The 20,353-nt window shown below is 41.6% G+C and overlaps 1 protein-coding gene across 1 annotated transcript in view; it reads left to right on the forward strand.

Moving 5' to 3' along the window:
* Positions 1-386: 386 nt before the first annotated feature.
* Positions 387-20,353, forward strand: part of PARD3B (par-3 family cell polarity regulator beta) — a gene marked incomplete at both ends in the record, with an annotated part of 412,476 nt that continues 392,509 nt past the window's right edge. The window contains one exon of the mRNA XM_082001608.1: positions 387-506. Within this exon, the coding sequence (XP_081857734.1) occupies positions 387-506 (120 nt within the window). The remainder of the gene's footprint in view (positions 507-20,353) is intronic.

Below are 20,353 nucleotides of genomic sequence, written 5' to 3' on the forward strand. Positions count from 1 at the left end.
GCCCGGCGCTACCGTGCCCCGGGCGAGCGGCGCCACCGCCCTCCACCGCCCCGTCGCGCCCCCCGCCGCACGGGGCCGCCCCGCCCGGTCCGGCCCGCGCCTCCCCGGAGAGCCGGGCGGGGCGGGGCGGGCACAGCGGCCCGCCGCGGCGGAAGGAGGCCGCCGGCCGCGGCCTCGCTCCCGGCGCTGCCCGCGCGCGCTGAGGCGCAGCCCCCGGGGCTCCGCGCGCACCTGCCGGCCCGCCCCCGTCGCGCCGCGGGCTCAGGGACAGGCACCTGCCGGCGCCGCCGGGCCTCCCGCACCTGCGCCGCCCCCCCGGCCGGGCCGGGCCGCGCGGCGGCGGCGGGCGCCGTTTCTCGGCGGGCAGGGCATGGCGGTCCGCTGAGATGAAAGTGACCGTGTGCTTCGGGCGGACGGGGATCGTGGTGCCCTGCAAGGACGGGCAGCTCCGCGTGCGGGACTTGACCCAGCAGGCCCTGCAGCGCTACCGCAAGGCCCAGGAGAAGGTGAGGGCGCGGGGCCGCGCCTGCCTGCCGGGGGGCCGGGCCGGGCCGCGTGCGGAGCCCGCCTGCGGGGTGTGAGAGGCGGCCGGGAAGGGGGGGCGACGGCCGGCGGGAGCGGGGGGATGGCGGGGCGGCGGTTAACGGCCGGCGCGAGAGGGGCGGCGGGCAACGGCCGGCGCCAGGGGTGGCCTGGGGAAAGGCCCGGGGCCGGCGCGAGGGGCGGCTGGGGGCGGGTTAGCGGCTGGCGGTAGGGGTGGGCTGGAGGGGGCGCCGGCGGCGCTGAGAGGTGGGCTGCCAGGCCCCGCGGCCGTGGGGCCCACGGGGCAAGGGCCTAGTGGCGCCCGTCTCGCGGGGGCCCGTGCTGTGAATCCCCCTGCCAGATACTCTGTGAGCAGCTGATGCTGGCGAGCTGGGAGCGCGTTCCGCTCAGTTATCAAACTAGCGTGGCTTGTTTTACATGTTTTAAGGTTCTTATGTTACTGCTGTGCATGTTGACTAACAAACCTGATAGACACTCAAACATAACTTATGTTATTTCCATTAAAGCTTGTTTTTTCTGGCATCAGCTGCGCTGTGTGGTGCTATCTGCATGGGTAGGTGACTTTCTTTACGTGAAAGGAGCTCGAGTTTTTCTTAGGTTGTACCCAATTGCGCATAAAAATACTTTTTTCTTTTTCCTCCAGGAGGGAGGTGCTGAAGGCTAATGGGGTACTGTTTAACATTGATGAAGGGCCTAGCTTTGCAAATGCTGCTTTGTGAAAGAGATTCCCGTTACAAGCTGTGAATTAAGGGTTTGTGGGATTATCCATCCTCTAAGACATCTGAATAAAAAGTACAGCCGGTGGAGTATGGGGTCTGTTTTGTGTCCTGTGCTGGTTTCTTCTGTGCCCAATCAATTGTTTGATATCCTGAGTGCAAAACTGGTAGTAAAATTCTTGTTCTTGCAGGTTTATTGTGAGAGAATCTTACTATTGATATGTTAAATCCATCATGAACAACTGATACTGCTCTGTGGTAGAGATTATAGTCGTCACCATGTTAGTCTTTCTGAGCAAGTGTAGTGCCTTAACCTGCCTTAAGATACAAAGAGCTTGACAAATATTTTGTATGAAAATCTTCTTCCTAATGAACATTGCGTGTGTGTAATAACTGCAAAGTGTTGGTGCTGTGACAGCCATCAGTCAGTGAGATCGTTTGCACTGAAGTATGGTCGAGAGTGCTAAAATAGGCATATGGTCTCTGCTCAAGCATGGAGTTTATCAGAAACAGAATTACTTTCAGCTGAGTTGAATTTAAAAATTTAAAATTTTATTTCAGCTTTGGTTTGTGCTTGTTATGACATTGGAATTGGTCTCATGATGATGGTTGAAAGGTGGCCTACAAAGCTTTTGCATAAATATTTCAAATACCTTTCCTTCTCTCCTTTTTGGTTTTTTCCTGTTTCCTTTCTAAAGGTATAGAACGGTATCTGCATTTCTAGGTAAGGACCTGACTGTTCTAGAAGGCTCAGTAAGAGATGTATAGGAGAGAAATTGTAACAACTTGAGAGGTACAGATAAATGCCAGACATTTAAGATGTACTACAGTCCAGTTAATTTCTCATGATTTTGTACCCAATTTTCTAGTTAGGTAATATTTAAAGAAAATTATTTTCATGCTAAGCAGTCATCTCCTATGCAGCCTTCAGAGTGAGGTCAAAATCATCCGACCTTCCCTGTAGGACAGCCAGAGTTCACGTTTCTGACCCTGCTGTGTTTCTTGCCTTTGCAAATAAAACTTTTTTTTTTGCTATTTCCTTACAGAAGTGCTGAGTTCCCTATTCTGCATCGTAGATAAACTGGATACAGGCCAGTTTGTTCAAATGTGGCTGATCACCTCGAGTAATGGTGATTCAGAGCTTGTACAAGGACGTGTAAAGAGGCAGGACAGGGGAAGCAACCTAAGGATCTGAAAAATGCAGAACAGGTTTTCATTTAAGTAGCTAAAGAAAGTTTTAGGACTTCTGCACCCTCTCTCCCCTGTTCAATGGAAATGTAACCAGTTCTTTTACAGTACTTTGATTAGTTAGTTTTCAGTCTAGATGATTTGCAGTGGAACTAGCCAAAAAGATAAACAGATAAATTTCTTCTCATCTTGTCAAGCATCAAAGTTAGTGCTCTTTTCTGAGGAAAAATTTGGAGTTGGTAAAACAGATCATACAGAAGTCACAAACAGTTAATTTTATTACCTTGTGGAGAGTTATTGTCCAGTCTAACATGGATGGATTGAGTGTTTTGCCATTTTCCTTCTATCGGCTCTTTCTAAAATTAACTTTCTTACAAAAATGTAGAATCTTAGAGAGAATGGGATTATCTCCAGATAACCAGCAGCTAAAATATCTGCGGTGTGAGCAAGTAAACAGGTTTGTGTTAAAGATAATTGAGGATTTGTTTTTCTTTTCAAAATATTTAGAATGTTTGGAATACTTCCTGTGGCAGAATGCTACTTTTTCTGTTGGCGTATTAAGTGTTCTTTACGTAATTTTTTTTTTAAGTGTTAAAACCTTTTAAAAGAACGAGGTGGAAAATGATATTGTTAAAGTGCCTGAAGTATTTGGAGAGGGGAGGAAAATTGATACAAGGAATATCTTTCATTGTTGCAGAATGGAAAAATGGAAAAGGTAGCTAGCTTTGTGAAATTGGTTATGATACTGTCAAATACCACAAAAATGTGTGTGAGAGGCTCTGTGTTTTGGGGGTTGTTCTGGAAACCTAGTTTTGCTATTAACACTGCAGTCACTTGTCTAGTAAAGGGGAAGATAAGAGATTAGAATATTAATTAATGTATGTTGTAAAATGTTTTAATTTCTGTGTATAAAAAGCAAAATTTTAAGTTGGTTTAAAGTATGCAGCACTTCTTTTAATGAGAGGACAGTTGATGCAGTAAATGACTCAGTTGCTCATTTCTGTGAGACTTTTGGTAAATAGCTGAGAACTCTGCAGGCAGTTGCTTATTGTAGCCTGCTGCATTTTCTCAGCAAGTTTGATTTGGTTTCTTGGCTGGGCTGCATTGGCAAGGTTTGGCCATGAAGGCTCAATTGCACTGTTAACTGAAACAAAACACTGGGCCAGTTTCAGCTGAAAAATCAGACAGTGATTATTTTTTGATGGTACTGAGTTTAGCAGTGGGATTTAGAGGTACAGTTGCAGTTCTCAATGGTCTTTGGTGGAGGATACAAATAACTGTCTGGGCTTATGAACTACTGTCTGTATTACAGTATCAGTTAAGATTTCTGTGTTCTGGGTTTTCATGATGTGAATAGTCTTAGACGTTTAAGAAAACATTTTGTTGATCAGCTGCTTTGTGAAAAAATGTAAATAAATTTTCAGAGAAGTGACAGGCATCTCAGAAGGTAGCATGTGTTTCAGTGAAATGAAGCTTGGAACTTTTTTGTGACTTGGGATCTGCTTTTGTTGCTGTTCAGTAACGTGTGTGTGTTGTGGCTTCCTGCTGACAGGTAGATATGGTAGGATTAATGATTCCTTATATTGTCAGCCCAGTCCCATAGTAATTTTGAAACTTGGTATTTTTAGCGCCTTGGGGAGCACTTGCATGTCATCTGTTGTATTTAGGATTCTTTGCTTGAGTGAGAGCAGATGTACTGCAAAATACTTCAGTTGCTGTGCCTGTTGTTACTGCATTTGTTTCTCTGTGGCTGTAAGGCATACCCCTTTGGTGCAAGACAAGGTACCTCCTTGATTGTTTTCCAGTGAATTGTGAGAGACCTTTTGTTTGGTGGTGTTTTTTTTTTCCTGAGTATGTGGATGAGAGAGGGAGGAAGAGGGGTTCTGGGTCAGCATTGAAGGGTTCCATATACTCTTCTGGTGTTTTCTGGGTCTGCCTGGTCCTTGTTGAAAGCACTTCCTCAGTGCATGTGGGGCTAAATGCATTCAAGCTAAGCACACCGTTGTGCTCATACTTCTTCTATTTGAAATGCTGCTCTGTCGTGGTTTAGCCCCAGCCGGCAACTAAGCACCACGCAGCCGCTCACTCACTCCCTCTCCCACAGTGGGGCGGGGGAGAGAATTAGGAAAAAAACCTCGTGGGTTGAGATAAACATGGTTTAATAGGACAGAAAGAAAGAAGGAAACAACAATGATAATATCAACAAAGGACTGTACAAGAACAAGTGATGCCCAATACAGCAATTGCTCACCACCTGGCGATCGACAGCCCGTCCCCGAGCAGCAATTTCTGCCCCCCGGCCAACTCCAGTTTATGTACTGGGCATGATGTTGTATGGTAGGGAATATCTCTTTGGCCAGTCTGGGTCAGCTGTCCCGGCTGCGTCCCCTCCCAGCTTCCCGTGCATCCCCAGCCTCTTTGCTGGCAAGCCAGCACAAGAAGCTGGACTGTCCTTGACTGCTCAGCAACAACCCAAAACATCAGCACATTATCAACAGTTTCTCATCCCAAATCCAAAACACAGTCTCACACGAGCTTCTGTGAAGAAAACCAGCTCTATCCTGGCTGAAACTAGGACATGCTCCCATGAAGCATTTTGAATTACCAGCTTTGTAGTGAAGCCCTTGGTTCAGCTGGAGATGCTAGTTTGCTAACTCAGAGGCCTCTAATGCTGCTGGTACAGAAAGTGCGGTATGCCCTGGGAAAAGAATGGCTGTGAGACTAGCAAGTGAAATCCACAATGACTCTTCTGTAAGCTGCAGTGAAACTTTTCCCAGGAAAACGTATAAAAACAACTTGCTGCTGCAGATATTCTATATCTCTCTGGAGGAGCAAGAGATGGGGAAGTGGTGTTTATCATCTTGATTTACATCATATTGATTTACTCATGTTTGCATGCATGACACTTACCTAGATGACTTCAATGAAGTGACTCGCCAGGGTTCAGTATTGGGGCCAGTTCTGTTTCATACCTTTATCAATGATCGGGATGAAGGGATCAAGTACACCCTCAGTAAGTTTGCAGATGACACCAAGTTGGGTGGGAGTGTTGATCTGCTGGAGGGTAGGAGGGCTCTGCAGAGGGATCTGGACAGGCTGGATTGATGGGCCGAGGCCAATTGTGTGATACTCAACAAGGCTAAGTGCTGGGTCCTGCCCTTGGGTCACAAGAACCCTGTGCAGCAGAGTTGGGGAAGAGTTGGCTGGAAAGCTGCCTGTTGGAAAAGGATCTGGGGGTGCTGGTTGACAGCCCGCTGAATATGAGCTGGCAGTGTGCCCAGGTGGCCAAGAAGGCCAGTGACATCCTGGCTTGTATCAGAAACAGTGTGGGCAGCAGGACTAGGGAAGTGATCGTGCCCCTGTATTCAGCACTGGTGAGGCTGTGCCTCAAATCCTGTGTTCAGTTTTGGGTCCTTTACCACAAGAAGGACATTGAGTTGCTGGAGTGTGTCCAGAGAAGGGCAACGAAGCTGGTGGGGAGTCTGGAGTACAGGTGTTACAAGGAGCGGCTGAGGGACCTGGGTTTGTTCAGTCTGGAGAAGAGGAGGCTGAGGGGAGACCTTATTGCTCTCTACAACTACCTGAAAACGGCTTGTGGTGGGGTGGATGTTGGTCTCTTCTGCCAAGTAACAAGCAATAGGGCAAGAAGAAATGGCCTCTAGAAATGGCACCAGGAGAGGATTAGATTGGATATTAAGAAAAATTTCTTCACTTCAAGCATTGGAACAGGCTGCCCAGGGAGGTGGTGGAGTCACTTAGAGATGTTTAGAAGACATATAGATGTGCTTAGGGACATGGTCTAGTGGCACACTTGGCAGTGTTAGGTTAGTGGTTGAACTTGATCTTAAAGTTCTAACTTAAAAGATTCTGTGAATCTGTGACTACTTCAGCTGTCTGAAGTCTTGTTCATAGAAGCCAGTTGAATGGGTAGGACATGGAAGCCGTGTAGCAAAATTAATAAGCACTGAAGTTTGTTGTTTAAATAACAGTTTAGAATTTGTCCTTTTAAGCACAGTTAAATTCTTGAGTGGCTCACTGTCACAGCCTTTGTGGGCCTCTCTTTGGGAGTGCTGACACAGACAAATACTAGTTGAACTATCTTGCAGGGACACGATCTTCAGTTGTTATGGGCACTAGAGTTTGTGTTTCCACTGATGAGAATGTATGGAAGCCAACAGCTGATTAGGGAATGGTAATGGTTTTTGATTGGCAGTCGGACTGAGTAGGAAGCAGTAATATAGTGACTAAGTTGATTCAAGAATGGTGCGTTTTTTATTAGACTTAAAATAGTGGGTTGTTTGGGTTGTGTTAACAATCTTTCCCAAATTAGGTGCATTTAAAGAGCTAATGCTATATAATTTTCTGATTCCTGTTAATAAAATAGTTTTCCCCTTTCTTTCTGTTCTTTCTTGCCCTACAACATGACAATTAGTTTTCTGGAATTATGTGTTGCTGTTGTAAATCAGCCAGCAAGCAGAAGGAGTACTGAATGTTCTTGTAGTTTCTCTAAAAACATTGGGGGTAGGGAAAATGACAATTTATTTTTAGTCAAACTTTATGCTTATGAAAAATGTTTGCAAAAACATCACAGATCTCTTAAGAAGATGCATGTGGAAAGTTTTGAAAGAAAACCTTTGTTATGAACTCTTTTTTACTTTGGGCAAAACATAAGTATTTAGTCCTTTACAAAGGCAGAGTAATACAGTTTTATTTGTGTGCCACTTTTGACTTGGACCTGGTCTCTAGGTGTTTTTTTTAATTTTTTCCCCCCACCCCATCACAGTTTGTCTTAGTTTATTTTATTTTATGTTCTAGTAGGGATGGGGTTAATCCGTAATCTTTGTTTTACCAAAACAATTGTAAGCTCTGTTTCTAAGTACTTTTTTTTTTTTGCTAGGCAATGTTTTAACTATTCATTCCCATATTTGTCTTAGTATTGCCCAGTCACCTACAGTATGTTAGTGAGCTTTTACATTGACTTGGAAGCTGATGTATTTCAGTGAACACGTTGGTTATCACTTCTGCATTCAGCCTTCAGATTTCTCCACTATGATACCATACTAAAAAGGAGAATATAGCTTGATACACTGTTTTTCTATTAATGTTGTATGAGTTTATTGGTAACCAACTCGTATATAGGAAGACAGTCCATGTAAGTAGGAGAGTAAAGAAGAGGGAAGGAGACAAAGGTTTTAAAACATTCTATATAAAACAAACTCCATTATTGAGTTGATAACACTGGTGATATTTCATTGAGACTGCAAATAGCTTTCAAGTGGCAGAATTTTGGGTATGTCAAAGGATTTTTTAGGACCCCTTTTGCTGTGATCCTAGAAAACTGAGAGTTAAAAAGTACCTGCCTTTGTATCACTTTTGTATAGAATGTCTGCTGCTGTGCTGCATTGTAGCCACTGGTGTTGATGTAATGACATTTTGGCAGATTTCCAGTCTTCTTTTCTCTTTCTAACAGGTGTTTATAATCCAAACAGAAAAACTGACATTGGATGTAGTCAGACTTGCCATACAAAATGTTTTATAGGATATTATGTACTTATGTAACCTGAAAAAGAAAATTTTTGATCTCTTTGTTCTTTTTAAGAAGTAGACTACTGCCAGTAACTTGGGCCTTTGGCTGAGTATTAAGTTACCTGATGTTAATGTGTTTCAGGGGAGCTCAGTTGAAGGGTAGAGCTGGATAAAACTGGTGGAAATTGAGTAGGTAAAATGAGAATAATTCATCCTGGAAATACTGCAGGTCAGACTTCAGTGTATGTGATAATACAGAGTTTTAATTTTTGTCTCTCAGATCATATTTATCAAGTTCTGAGCATTATTCAGTTGTTATCATTTGAGAGATGGCAAAGATTTTTTTTTTTTAAACAGTTAAAACAGTTGTAGAAGGAAACCACTGAAGAGCAGTACAGAATTCTCAGTAGTGGCTGCTCTTTGTCCAGTTGAAGATGAACTCTGAGTAGTATGAATTCGTGAAGAAGGAATTTAAACTGCAAGTGGTATTTTTCGTGTATTTCCAGTTTGGGAAGCACCATGTAGTATGGTAGTCTTAATGTTAAAAAAAAATTCCTTCTGGCATAGGATGGAACTGGGAGGTGCTTTTGCTTGCTGCGTAAAATGCAGCTTTAATATTTTATTTCTAAGTATTTGAAAATGAGGTGTTGTGTTCTACTGGTGTTTTCTTAAAAACTTAATGTTTTTGCTTTTAACAGCTGCAGTTATTTGTGAGTAACGGTTTATGTTATGTGATTATACTTTCCTCTTTACTTATTCAGTATGATAGGTCAGTTGAATCACGCCATGCTGTGTGCAGTCTCGCATCCTGCTACTGAAGCAGCAGATTTCCTCCCCCATTGAGCAGAACATTCTTTAGGCTTTCCTAATGATGCTAATGTCACAACTGCAGCTCTCCTAGGCGTGAAGACCTATTGCTTCGTTGTTGAAAACTCCCTCTAGCCCCCTGTTAAGATGCCTGTGTTCCATCCTTAATGAATATGATAATGCTAAAGATCTTGAGCAATTAGTATCATTGAAAACAGATTCTGCTTTGTATTTTTATATTTCATTCTTGAGTCTTGCTTATGCATAAAGATACACCCATTTTATGTCAGGGAACTGACTAACAGAAATGATGGGCTTATGTGAATGACTTGTTGATAGAAATGGACTTCTAAAGTCTACTGACCAGACAGTGCCCTGGATACATAGGTAAGCTGAGAAAGCTGCTTCATATGAAAAATTTAGAAAAGCGGCATGTTACAAAGACTTTTGTCCAAAAGTTCATGTAGTACTTCCATAGTATCTTCCTTAATAAAAGCGTTTTTTGTTCCCCTCAGGTTATATGTTGTTGTGGTAGTTCTGTAGGTCTTATCAGTACATTTATTTCTTAGGTAAGTTTACTTCAATAACTTATTTGTAAAGAAAACCTTGTATTATAAGAAATTACTGATTGTACTGGATAGGACTCTTTTTTGGACTGTTATTCTCACGTTGAAGAGGAAATATGTAAGACTTGGTTCTACAAATGTTTTTTCTATGCCTAGCGGTTGTGCTGTAGAAACCTCCATTAAGTGAACTGTTGTAATGTTTTAATGTCATCAAAATCCGTCCTGCTTTCCAGTGTAAACCTGTAATTTTTATGCCATGCATTCAGAACTGATGACTTTGTTGTGGCAGGTGCCATAGCACTACTCTAGTGCTTGGTTTTGCTCTTGGGAGTGCTCCTGAATTGGGAGGTTTAGAGAACTTGCTTGTTGGTTTCATGAGGATGTACTGGCAGCATTTATTGCCAGTGAGACCTCTTACTTCAATGCTTTTCTTTATTGGTTATTATCTGTATGAAAAAGAAAATACAGAATGCTTGAATGAGCTTCTTACAGCTGGTAATAAAGATACCATTTGTATGAATGGTAGATTGGGAGGAAGATGAATGATTGTAGTGTAACGAAGACCGATATTTGGACTCACAGAATTCAGTCTGATGGGTAGAGGCTAATGGCTGGCTCTGGGCTCCCTTTTTTTTTTCTTTCTAGCTAGGAATTCAGCTTCAAAGATGTGGCTCCATTGAGTTAAATGGCTTTGCAGTACAGCTTATCTGATAAAATGTTTTCCAGATTCCCAAACAAATACTAACTGTTGATGAATCTTGTCATGTACTCTCTCTATAATTTTCCTTTACAAAAATGCAGTGATTTCTCAATCAGTGGAGGAAGAGAGTACTTAGAATAAAGGAGAATATAATACAATCCAAAGAAGCTCGGAGACCTGCATTTCTGGAAAATTTTATGGCTTTATTTTTTTCTTTGACCATTCACTTCCTCTGTTCATTCCATCTTTCCTGTCTTCCCTAAAACATTAGAAGACCTTCAGATTGTTATAAAGATACTGTCTCATTCTCATCACATCCATCAACAGCTGAATATCAAAGTTACAGATTTTCTGAGAGGAGAAAAAATTACTTTATATAATTATCTCCTGTTTCTTTTAATTTGGATGTCAGTGTTCCAGCTCCAAAGAGGTTAGAATCCAGCATGTCTCTGTGTGGACCTTTGAAGGAGAGACAGGTCATAAATCCTGATGGGTTAATCCCCTGTATGTGGTGGATTTGTCCTGTGTCCAAACTCTGGAATGGACCTTGAGCACCCAGCTGTAGACCGTCTTACAGTTGAGGATTAGTTCTTTTAATTTGGGCATGGATTTATGCCTTCCCATTATCTGTGAAAGGTAGTGGTAAAGTAGTTAGGGTTTTCACATTTCTCTGAAAGCTACCATTACAAGGTTCTGTCCTTCCAGTAAGTAGATGTGTGATCTTCAGCTGCTACAGAAGGTGAGTGCTTGAAAAGATGCATGTACCTGTTCTGCAGCTGTTCTCTTGGCTGATGTACCTGTGGGGCAGACAGACTTAAATTAAGTGCATCTTTATAAATGCTGGTGATGTCTGTATAGAGGTTGCTCCTTATTTATGTTTCTCTTCAAACTAGAAGTTTTGAAGGCATACAGTCTTTCCTAGTCTTTTTTCTTTTTTCGTTACTCTTTCAGTGATAGATGTCATTAATGGTGATAAGGCCAGAATTTCATGTAGAGGAGTTGGGGTATAATTCTACTATTTTTCTATGTTTTAAGGAGTCTTGACTACTACTGAATGTAGGTACCATTCACTTCAGTTCCTGTAGTCAGGCATTTTTTGTCAAATCCAGTTCTCGGTGGCACAGTTTGCCTGCTGTGGCCTTTGCCTAAACTGACTGGTAATTTTTTTTTAATAATCCCCTGTGATACTCATTTGGTGATGAATTTGATGGATAGTATTTTGAGTGTTACAAAGCTTTCCACTAACATTATCTGCTTGCCAACTTTTTTATTTCTGAGCATGAGCCAGAAGTTAAACCAGACTGCAAACTTAAGGCTTAAGACTTTGCTGTTAGTGGAAGTGTTGGCTGTAGACTTATTTTGATACAGAGCTTTTGTAAGTGTTGAGTTTTATGAATAAGGAAGATAGTATGTGACCTGGAACTCAACTAACTTCCTCCTCCACAGCTTGTCAGAATGACTTGTGCTGCCTAACCTGGCAACTCTTGCCTGGAGGTCAGTTGCAGAATGTCCTTCCTGTGGATCCCTGGTTGAGCAGCTATTGAAATTCTCATTTTGCCAGCTGTAACCTTTTCTATAAGGCTTTCTTAACTAGTTCGGTAAGGATTTTGATGGAGAGTTCTCATCTTAGAATTTTTGTTGGATCTATCCTGGATGTTAAACACCACAAAGGTGGGACAGAAATACAGTAGTGCAGAAGCAGGGGAAGCAATAAACAAGGCTACTTGTGACAGTGTGTCTGTGGCTGTTCTAAAAAAAGAAGTAATTCAGGGGTTCTGCAAGTCTTATCAAGGTGAGGTTGCTGTTTTGCAGCAGTTGAAGCCATGGAAGGCTTAGTCATACCTTTTCCCTTTCCTGGGTAGTAAGGCCTATGCAGTTGTGTAATGAAAGCTGTTCCTCAGTCTATCCAGGACAGAATGAAGTGGGTAACTTCCTCTGATCCTGTAGCCTGTGTCATACTTTGTCATCAGTGAATTGGATGATTGTACTGCATCTCACACGTACTTTTTTTTTAAATGAAACAAGCTTCTGCTTTTAAAATAAATAATCTTGAAGTCTTCTATTCAGTACTTAAGTTATCTTTTTAAAGAAGTCCTTATTAATTATCTTGCTTTTTACTTGAACTGTGAATTAGTCTACATGAAAGCCTGTATGGAAGCCAGAAGTCATACAGGAAGATTTTTGATGAGTAAAGACTCTGGAGGGCTTGCATTTAGAAAAAAAAATCAGTATTAGTTAAGATTGCAGGAAAAAAATGAGGCAGATATATAGACGTTTGATTGCTGCAATAATGTATTGTGAATACTATGAAAATGCAGTTTACCTCCAAACCACATTCCTTCCACTCACATTGAGTTAAAAGGTTGTTTGCTCTAACAGTGATTTTTTTTGTTTAAAGTATAATGTCTTTTTCTAATAAATAAAATAATTGGCTACAGTAAGGGGTTGTGAGCAATCTATTGGATTATTTTTACAAGATGATTTATGTCAGACTGAATAAGGACTTTCAAATTTGAGGAAATACCTGGCCTACTCTTCGTGTGCCAAAAATGTGGCATACTTTGCTTTGACTCATTGACTTCAATTGTATTTTCTTTAGGTTACTCACTCTACTGAGATTTTCTGTAGAAATTGTCTTTGTCTTTTCCTCTAGGATGTCCCCACCTTGTTCTTCCCATTCTGTAGGATAGGTTACAACAGTATACTAACATCAAATTTACTTTATTGGCTTATTTTTCAGACGTCTGTTTCTAGCAGTTGCCTTATTTAACAAATACGGCATCTGGGGTTTTTTTAGTTGATGTTGGAAATTTGGCTGTCATCTTCTGCCTCTGGCACCTCAGCCTGTTCTTCGTCTGACCAAAGAGTAGAAGATTGGAAAGGAGATTGCTCCCTTGAATGGAATCTTCCCATGTCTTGTGTGGGGGGAAAAGACTTGCTGAAATTTTTCAAGGACTGAAGGGTGTTAACATGCTCAGTTCCCACAGAATTAGGTTCATTTGAAAAACCTAGCTGCTGCCAATTCACAATTCATTTTCCCCTGTTGGCTGTAAGGAATGTATTCTGAACAAATGTTTCAGGAGTTCCTGGCATTATAAGCTACAAGAAGAAGACTCCCTGAAGAGTTGGAAACCTGAAATAGTTGGGTTGGGCAAGAAGAAGGAGAAGGTTCATTGACATTTTGACATTGTGGCTAGAGAAAGACCAATGTTTGCATAATAGTCATGATGCAGGTGTTTAGACTGCTGTGAAAAAGATAAATTTTTTGGGGTGTGTGTGGGGGGAAGTAGATGTTTGCAGGAGGGGGAAGTATAATCTAACATTAGGGTCTGTCCTGTCGACGATAAATGATGACTCCTCTATGTTAGGCAAGAAGATTAGCATTCGAAAATCCAGAGAAGTCTTCTGTGTTAATGTTTCAGGAACAGTTATTTGGATAGCTCTCATTCTGCTGCTGACTGATGGGAGATACTAACTTTACCTGAAAAACCCGCATAGAAACCACTCCAATGGCTTTACAAATAGCAAAATTAAGAATTAATTTTTGCTTGAAATACTCAACATAACTCATGAATGCTTGAAAGAACACTCATGGTCTGTGCATTTTAAATCTATTACTTCTGAGGGTTTTTTCCTCCTTATGATTACTGTCATATTCAATCCACTTATTTTTCAAAACTGTCAACAGAACAAAATTGCTCTAAACCCCTATCCTTTTCACATACTTCCACCTGAAGTAAGATGGATCAAATGGGAGTGTGCCAGTATTGACCCTTTAACCCTTGAGTCTGGAAAAATGTTGGTTTAGGCAATCTTCCATTTAAATTAGATTTTGTGTATTATGGAGGAGTAAGTGCAGCAAGTCAGGAACTGAAAGGAGTAGGTGGTTTGCTTTTGTACATACAGTGTGCTTTTTCTTATTAGACCTTTCGTGTAGTATTAAAAATGTAGTGCAGAAGTTGGACTGTTGTCATTTTCCTCACTCTCCTCATCCCAGGTGTCTGCTAGCTGCACTTGCAATGTGTTTCTTTGTTTTCCTGCAGCAATGTTCACTGCCATTTAACTCTGAGGCTGAATACTTACTTTAGTTGTGGTTTTTAATATATCATGAATTTTGCAGTTATTTATGTTACCATCATATTCTTTCTTATCTGGAAGAACAAAATAAATATTCATTACTATCATCATTTTACTAAATAAGCCATATTCAAAGACATTAGGACAACACTAGGTAGGTCTGTTTGGTAACTTCAGATGTTTCAAATGTAACGTACATCTGGCAATATGCACACATTGTGTCATACCAAGACAAACAACCATCTTTTGAATTCAGCGGAAGTGGAGGAGTCTGGCTTATTGTTCATATTGCACTTCATTAATGGCTGTAGATATGAAATGAGCATCTCACTAAATGGAAGTCTTGGTCAACCTCTGACCCTTGCCGTAAAGGTTTGAGAATAGACAATATGAAAAAAAATACCGGCTTCTTTCCAGATGGCTGAATGCTTGATGTGTCTTTATGTTTAGCTGTCATTCAAATGTGAATGCTGTGGTGATTATAAGTGTCTTCCATTTTTCTGGCTTGAAATGATCCCTTTTATGCATTGTCTGTTTAGAGATTAACTGTTTGGTTTATCAATAGGGATTTTAGAGCAAACAAAACCCCCCAACTTGATGGTATAGTGAAATCCGGGATGTTAGTGTTCATAAGCAGAATTGACAGTGCCGGTCTTAGCTCCACGTACCATGTTGCAGACAGTAGTTGTTTTGAAATAGGTTGTAGTGGACTATTAACATTCTGCAAACTGTTGTTATTTCAGTTTTGAAACATCTTGTGTGTGATAAGTTTCATACTATTTTTTGTTAATGAAATGTTTTTCTGCAACCTGGGGTGAAAAAAATTTGATAGAAGAGGCTTTGTGGGAAGGAGTTTCTTTTAATTGGGAAGGAAAAAAAGCTAGTTTTTAAACAACGGGTGTGAATCATACTTCTTAAGTGATGGTTTTAGATAAACATGTGAGTTAATACTCAAAGATACAAGCTACAATTTAGTGATCAAACTGTTTAATACTGTTGTAATCTTGCTAAACTTAATGAATTTTCAGGCTTTTTTCTTGCTGTTTTTTGTTTTGGAGCCGAACTTCATAGTTAGTGTAAGAGGTACCTCTAATAATGCAGGCAAAACTGTTGCAGGTTCTGTCAGAGGCCAAATCACTGGCTCTACGTGACCATTATACCAGCAAATTCTGATGTTACCGTTTTTTCTATTAACTGACAATGGCTGTTTCCTTACTTAGTAGCCATTTAAAAAAAATAATCAGCTGCTTCACTGCATGTGTTGGGTTCCCTTTTTTAGGCACCACACGTAGTGATAAAATTTAGTCAAAGTAGATCCAATTTACTGAAAAGCCTTCAGCATCTTGTGGCTGAATTCGATCAGCGACCACCTCTCTACCAGTGTTTGCATATGTGAGCTGGTAAACAGAGATATAATCACCTCTGTTAACGAGAAGGGGACCACGTTACACTGGAAGTCCTATTGGCAGTGCATTGTGAGAAAGCATTCCTGTAACCTGGTTAGCCTTGGGCATTCCTGTGAATAATGGCTGTGTTATGTTCTGTTTGCTGTAGACATTTCCAATATATTTGGATCCAGTAATTTTACAGTGAAATGTTACTTCTGTAGGTGCTAGAGCATGGCACAGTATGTGGAGCCAATGTATATGGATACAGTTTTGGAGCCAAAGAGAATGAATGAGGTATCTGATTGAAAAGTAAATTGGATTCATCTGCATGAGTGATGGGTGGCATCAAACTGCAAATGAGAAGGAAGGCTGTAACAGCATCTCAGGACTGTTGCAAAATATACGCAAATACAGCATTTAATCAAGTTTGCTTACCAGCTGTTGTTTTCATTTGAAGTTTCTTGTGGGGTTGTAGTGAATGGATTAAAACTGTGTAAAGAAAGTTTCCATGTGGCCCTCCTGCAAGCTCTGGAAAGAAATGCTGGTCAGAGGGTTGGAGGAAGTTGCCACAAAACAGCTGGAACATGTGCCTTGGGTGTCATTTTCCACATTTGAGCTGAATGCTCTACTTACTTGCCTGTTAGCTGTTTTGCAGTGACTTTAATTTTGCTTTGCTGCCTTCTCTTTTCCTTTAAATCCCTGCAGCTGTTCCTTCTCAATGCTTTTGTGATTCTGTTTTCCTGAAGATGCTTGGAGTAGCAGGAGAAGTAGGAGAAGTAGTAGGAGGGCTTGGTTCTGGGGCCGGTCTTGTTCAATATCTTTATAGATGATCTGGAGGAGGGGATCGAGTGCTCCCTCAGTAAGTTTGCAGATGACACTGAGTTGGGTGGGAGTGTTGATCTGCTGGAGGGTAGGAGGGCTCTGCAGAGGGATCTGGACAGGCTGGATCGATGGGCAGAGGTCAACTGTATGAGGTTTAATAAGGCCAAGTGCCGGGTCCTGCGCTTCGGCCACAACAACCCCATGCAGCGCTACAGGCTTGGGGAGGAGTGGCTGCCCGGAGGAAAGGGACCTGGGGGGTGCTGGTTGACAGCTGGCTGAACATGAGCCGGCAGTGTGCCCAGGTGGCCAAGAAGGCCAACAGCGTCCCGGCCTGTATCAGGAATAGTGTGGCCAGCAGGAGTAGGGAAGTGATCGTGCCCCTGTACTCGGCACTGGTGAGGCTGTGCCTCAAATCTTGTGTTCAGTTTTGGGTCCTTTACCACAAGAAGGACATGGAGTTGCTGGAGTGTGTCCAGAGAAGGGCAACGAAGCTGGTGGGGGGTCTGGAGTACAGGTGTTACAAGGAGCGGCTGAGGGACCTGGGTTTGTTCAGTCTGGAGAAGAGGAGGCTGAGGGGAGACCTTATCACTCTCTACAACTACCTGAAAGGGGGTTGTGGCGACGAGGGTGTTGGTCTCTTCTCCCAAGTAAGTAGTGATAGGACAAGAGGAAATGGCCTCAAGTTGCGCCAGGGGAGGTTTAGATTGGATATTAGGAAAAATTTCTTCACAGAGAGAGTGGTCAGGCATTGGAACAGGCTGCCCAGGGAGGTGGTGGAGTCGCCATCTCTGGAAGTGTTCAAAAAATGAGTGGATGTGGCACTTCAGGACATGGTTTAGGGAACATGGTGGCGCTGGATTAATGGTTGGACTTCATGATCTTGAAGGTCCTTTCCAACCTAGTGATTCTGTGAGAAAGCATTTCTTTTTGTGCTTTGGGATAAGGGACAGGGTGGAGGGAACCCTTTTGCACACTAGTGGTATTGACTTTCAATGAAAGAGTGAATAACCTCATTTTCTTCTTTGTTGTCTTCTATCTGGCCAAAATTCACTTCACGTGATGTGGTTAGGTATATGGCATAAAGTTTTGATGATGTGTTAATTCTGGCCTCTTCTGTATTTTCAGTGAGGTGAAGGTGGAAGTTGATCTCAAGAATGAGAGAATTGTCCTTGTTTGGGTTTCATCCAGTTCCATAATTGGCTCTGCCAATGTGATTAGAGATAGAGGTTGTTCAGCCTATCCACCAGGTGTATTTGCTGTATGTCAGAAGTCAAATACTAAAACTTACCAATATTGTACTGTGATAATATAAACTTTATTAATATAACAGAAAATGTAAGAGAGATTCCCATGGTGTAATTTTATGCTGGTAAATGTTTTTATTACTTTTTAAACTTCCTGCTCATTTTCTTTCAAACAGTAGCCAGAACCAGTGAAGTTGACTAACCTTTATAGAATTAGGCAGTACTTGCCTGTTAATTGTGCCTTCAGAACATTCTTGACCTGGCCATTTTTGCTACTGAGAAGTAAAGGGATGAGGGAAGCTGGTTAATTTAGTGTTTCATGTGAGGACAAAGTGGCATGTAACAGCTTCATCTAGTTAGACCTTGCTCCAACACCTGTATGGTTGAAGAAGTCCTTTATTTCCCTTCCTGCACATCCAATTCCTAGTTGAGCTATTACTTTCCACCACTTTTTTTCTTCTTTCTCCTGCAATGAACTTCTGCCTCAAAGGGACTCTACTTACATCTTCAAATACTTCTAATGCTTTGGGTATTTAAAACTACCTTGGCTGTCTCAGCATCTTTCTAGCTCTGGGGCCTACAGTTGTCCCTAATGGCTCTATTTTGGAGCACAGTGACCAAATGTACTGTGAAAGGTCATGTATTTTCTCTGTCTTCTGAGTGAGGAGAAAGACCCCGGATCCATGCTTAACGCTTCTCTAAAGAGAGCAGTGAACTGTAACTGCTAGTAGGTTGTAGGAGAGTGTGGAGAGAACTGTTAGGGTTGGTAAGGGGAAGTGGCACCAGTGGGATTTGGTGCCGTTGCTGCAATGCACCAGCATTGTGCGTGGCACAGTGAAGTGTGAGAAGACGGTGGTGGTCTGGGGCTTGACTGACCATACTGGCAGTGCAAGTCTGCCGACCTTCTGGCAAAACTCCTCTCCAGCCTCTGCTTGGTGATTGATCCATGCAGGAAATAGGATGGCACTGCAGCAGAAATGTCCTACTGTTTTCTGTGAAATAAGTGAAATACTTTCATATGATTGAAGGAGGGGTTTTTTTCTTCCAAAAAATATGTAATGTTTTTCTATGTGGAATTAAGGATATACATTGTAATTTACTACTATTTTTTTCTCACTTGAGCTTTGTCTAAACCTTAGTTTATGTTATGAGGTTTTGCAGGATTTCAGCACACCTGATCTGCATCGTCTGACAGGCATTTGTATTCTATGTTGTGGGACTTTGGAGTCTGCTGTTACTCAATCACACATTTGAAACTCCCATCTGCTTCTGATAAGCAGTCCTGTCAGCTGCAAATAAATTAATCGCTCTATCAGAGGAAGGCCCAAACAGTTGTAAATAAAATAATCTTAGGTGGTTTCTAGATGCAGGACTGAAGTGGTGGCTGCTCCTATTGTAGATGCCGAGCCATTTATCACTTTTTTGTTCACAATCTGGTATACTTCAGTGCTGAGTTTGTTACCAGCTGAGTTGTGTGATTTTACAGCCAGCCTGTGTATTTTGGTATCTGTAGCTGTATTGAATGGTTTGAATTTAAGGCATCTTCAGTTTTAGTTGGCAAAATAACAGTGTTGTTCACTCACTTAACCTGGATTTGGCTTTTGAAATACAGTAGCTTTGTACATGTCTGTCTTATTTTCTTAATTTTTTCCCCTTGTTTCTCTGTGAAAATTGGTTGGCAATTTGAAGTAGTAGCTTTATAATTCTGTGTGCTCATTTTAAGATGGATTTTAAGAAATCATGACTGTGGTCCCTCAACCCCCTGGTATTACCTTCAGATATCAAACAAAAAGCCAGAGTCAAGGCTAATTAATTATTTGCCAGGTGCCTGTAGCTGTGTAGCAGTTTACTTATTAGCATAACAATACAGCTCTGAATATTGTAGATAATATTTGATATGGAGAACTTGGGATATGAAAGTTAAAGCTTTAGATGTTGTGGGTTTACTTAGAGATGTTTTGTTCAGGAGCTGTTGTGTTAGCTGACATAGGGGTGAGTGTTGTGTTTATAAATTGTTGAAGCAATCTAGCCTAATGGTCTTGATGAGCTAAAAGATATTCTTAGTTTATAACTGAAGATCAGTTTACACTTGCATTCTTGCATTGGCATAGTTATCTTGTATTCAGAGCCTGGCATACAACGCACTCCAGTTTCGACTGAGACTTTAAGGGAGGGCTTTTTAGTAGTTGTGAGAATTGCAGCGTATGCACCGCTTTGTCTAAATGTGTGTCTCCAGCTATCTTTGCCTGTTCTGGTTTTGCATACTTCTTCACTGAAATAGTCTTCTCAAATGTCAGATCTTGGAGTGTAATGCAAAGGTGGGCTATGTGATCCCTCTACGGATGTATTCCCTACATCGTATTTTATTAAGATAATATTCAGATAGTGGTCCATATTCAGAGAGTGATTCTCATTCAGATGCAGTATAAAATCAGAATGCTCTTATTTTTATTCCAGTGCTGAAATCAAAGTTTGAGTATAATTTAAAATAATTTAAATACTCTGGGTCATTTTGATTTATGTATCTGTGATCTGACTGTTGGTAATCCCGTGCTAGGGATGTCTCTGCAGTTTTTTTGTTTTCTTCCTCAGACCTAATGTGGGAGATGGGTATTTTTTCTGACCGGCATATTCAACTGCCAGGATAAACAAACTTTGTCGTCTTCTGCTCTCTAGTGATAGTGGAGTTCGCTAGGTGCGATGAAAAAGTACCTTCCCTGCCTTGTGAAAAATGAAGAGGCTTTCTGTTTATTAGTAAATAGTCCCATTACTTTCT

Source organism: Phaethon aethereus (genome assembly GCF_964289735.1).
Source record: "Phaethon aethereus genome assembly, chromosome: 6".
In the NCBI taxonomy this organism is placed as follows: domain Eukaryota; kingdom Metazoa; phylum Chordata; class Aves; order Phaethontiformes; family Phaethontidae; genus Phaethon; species Phaethon aethereus.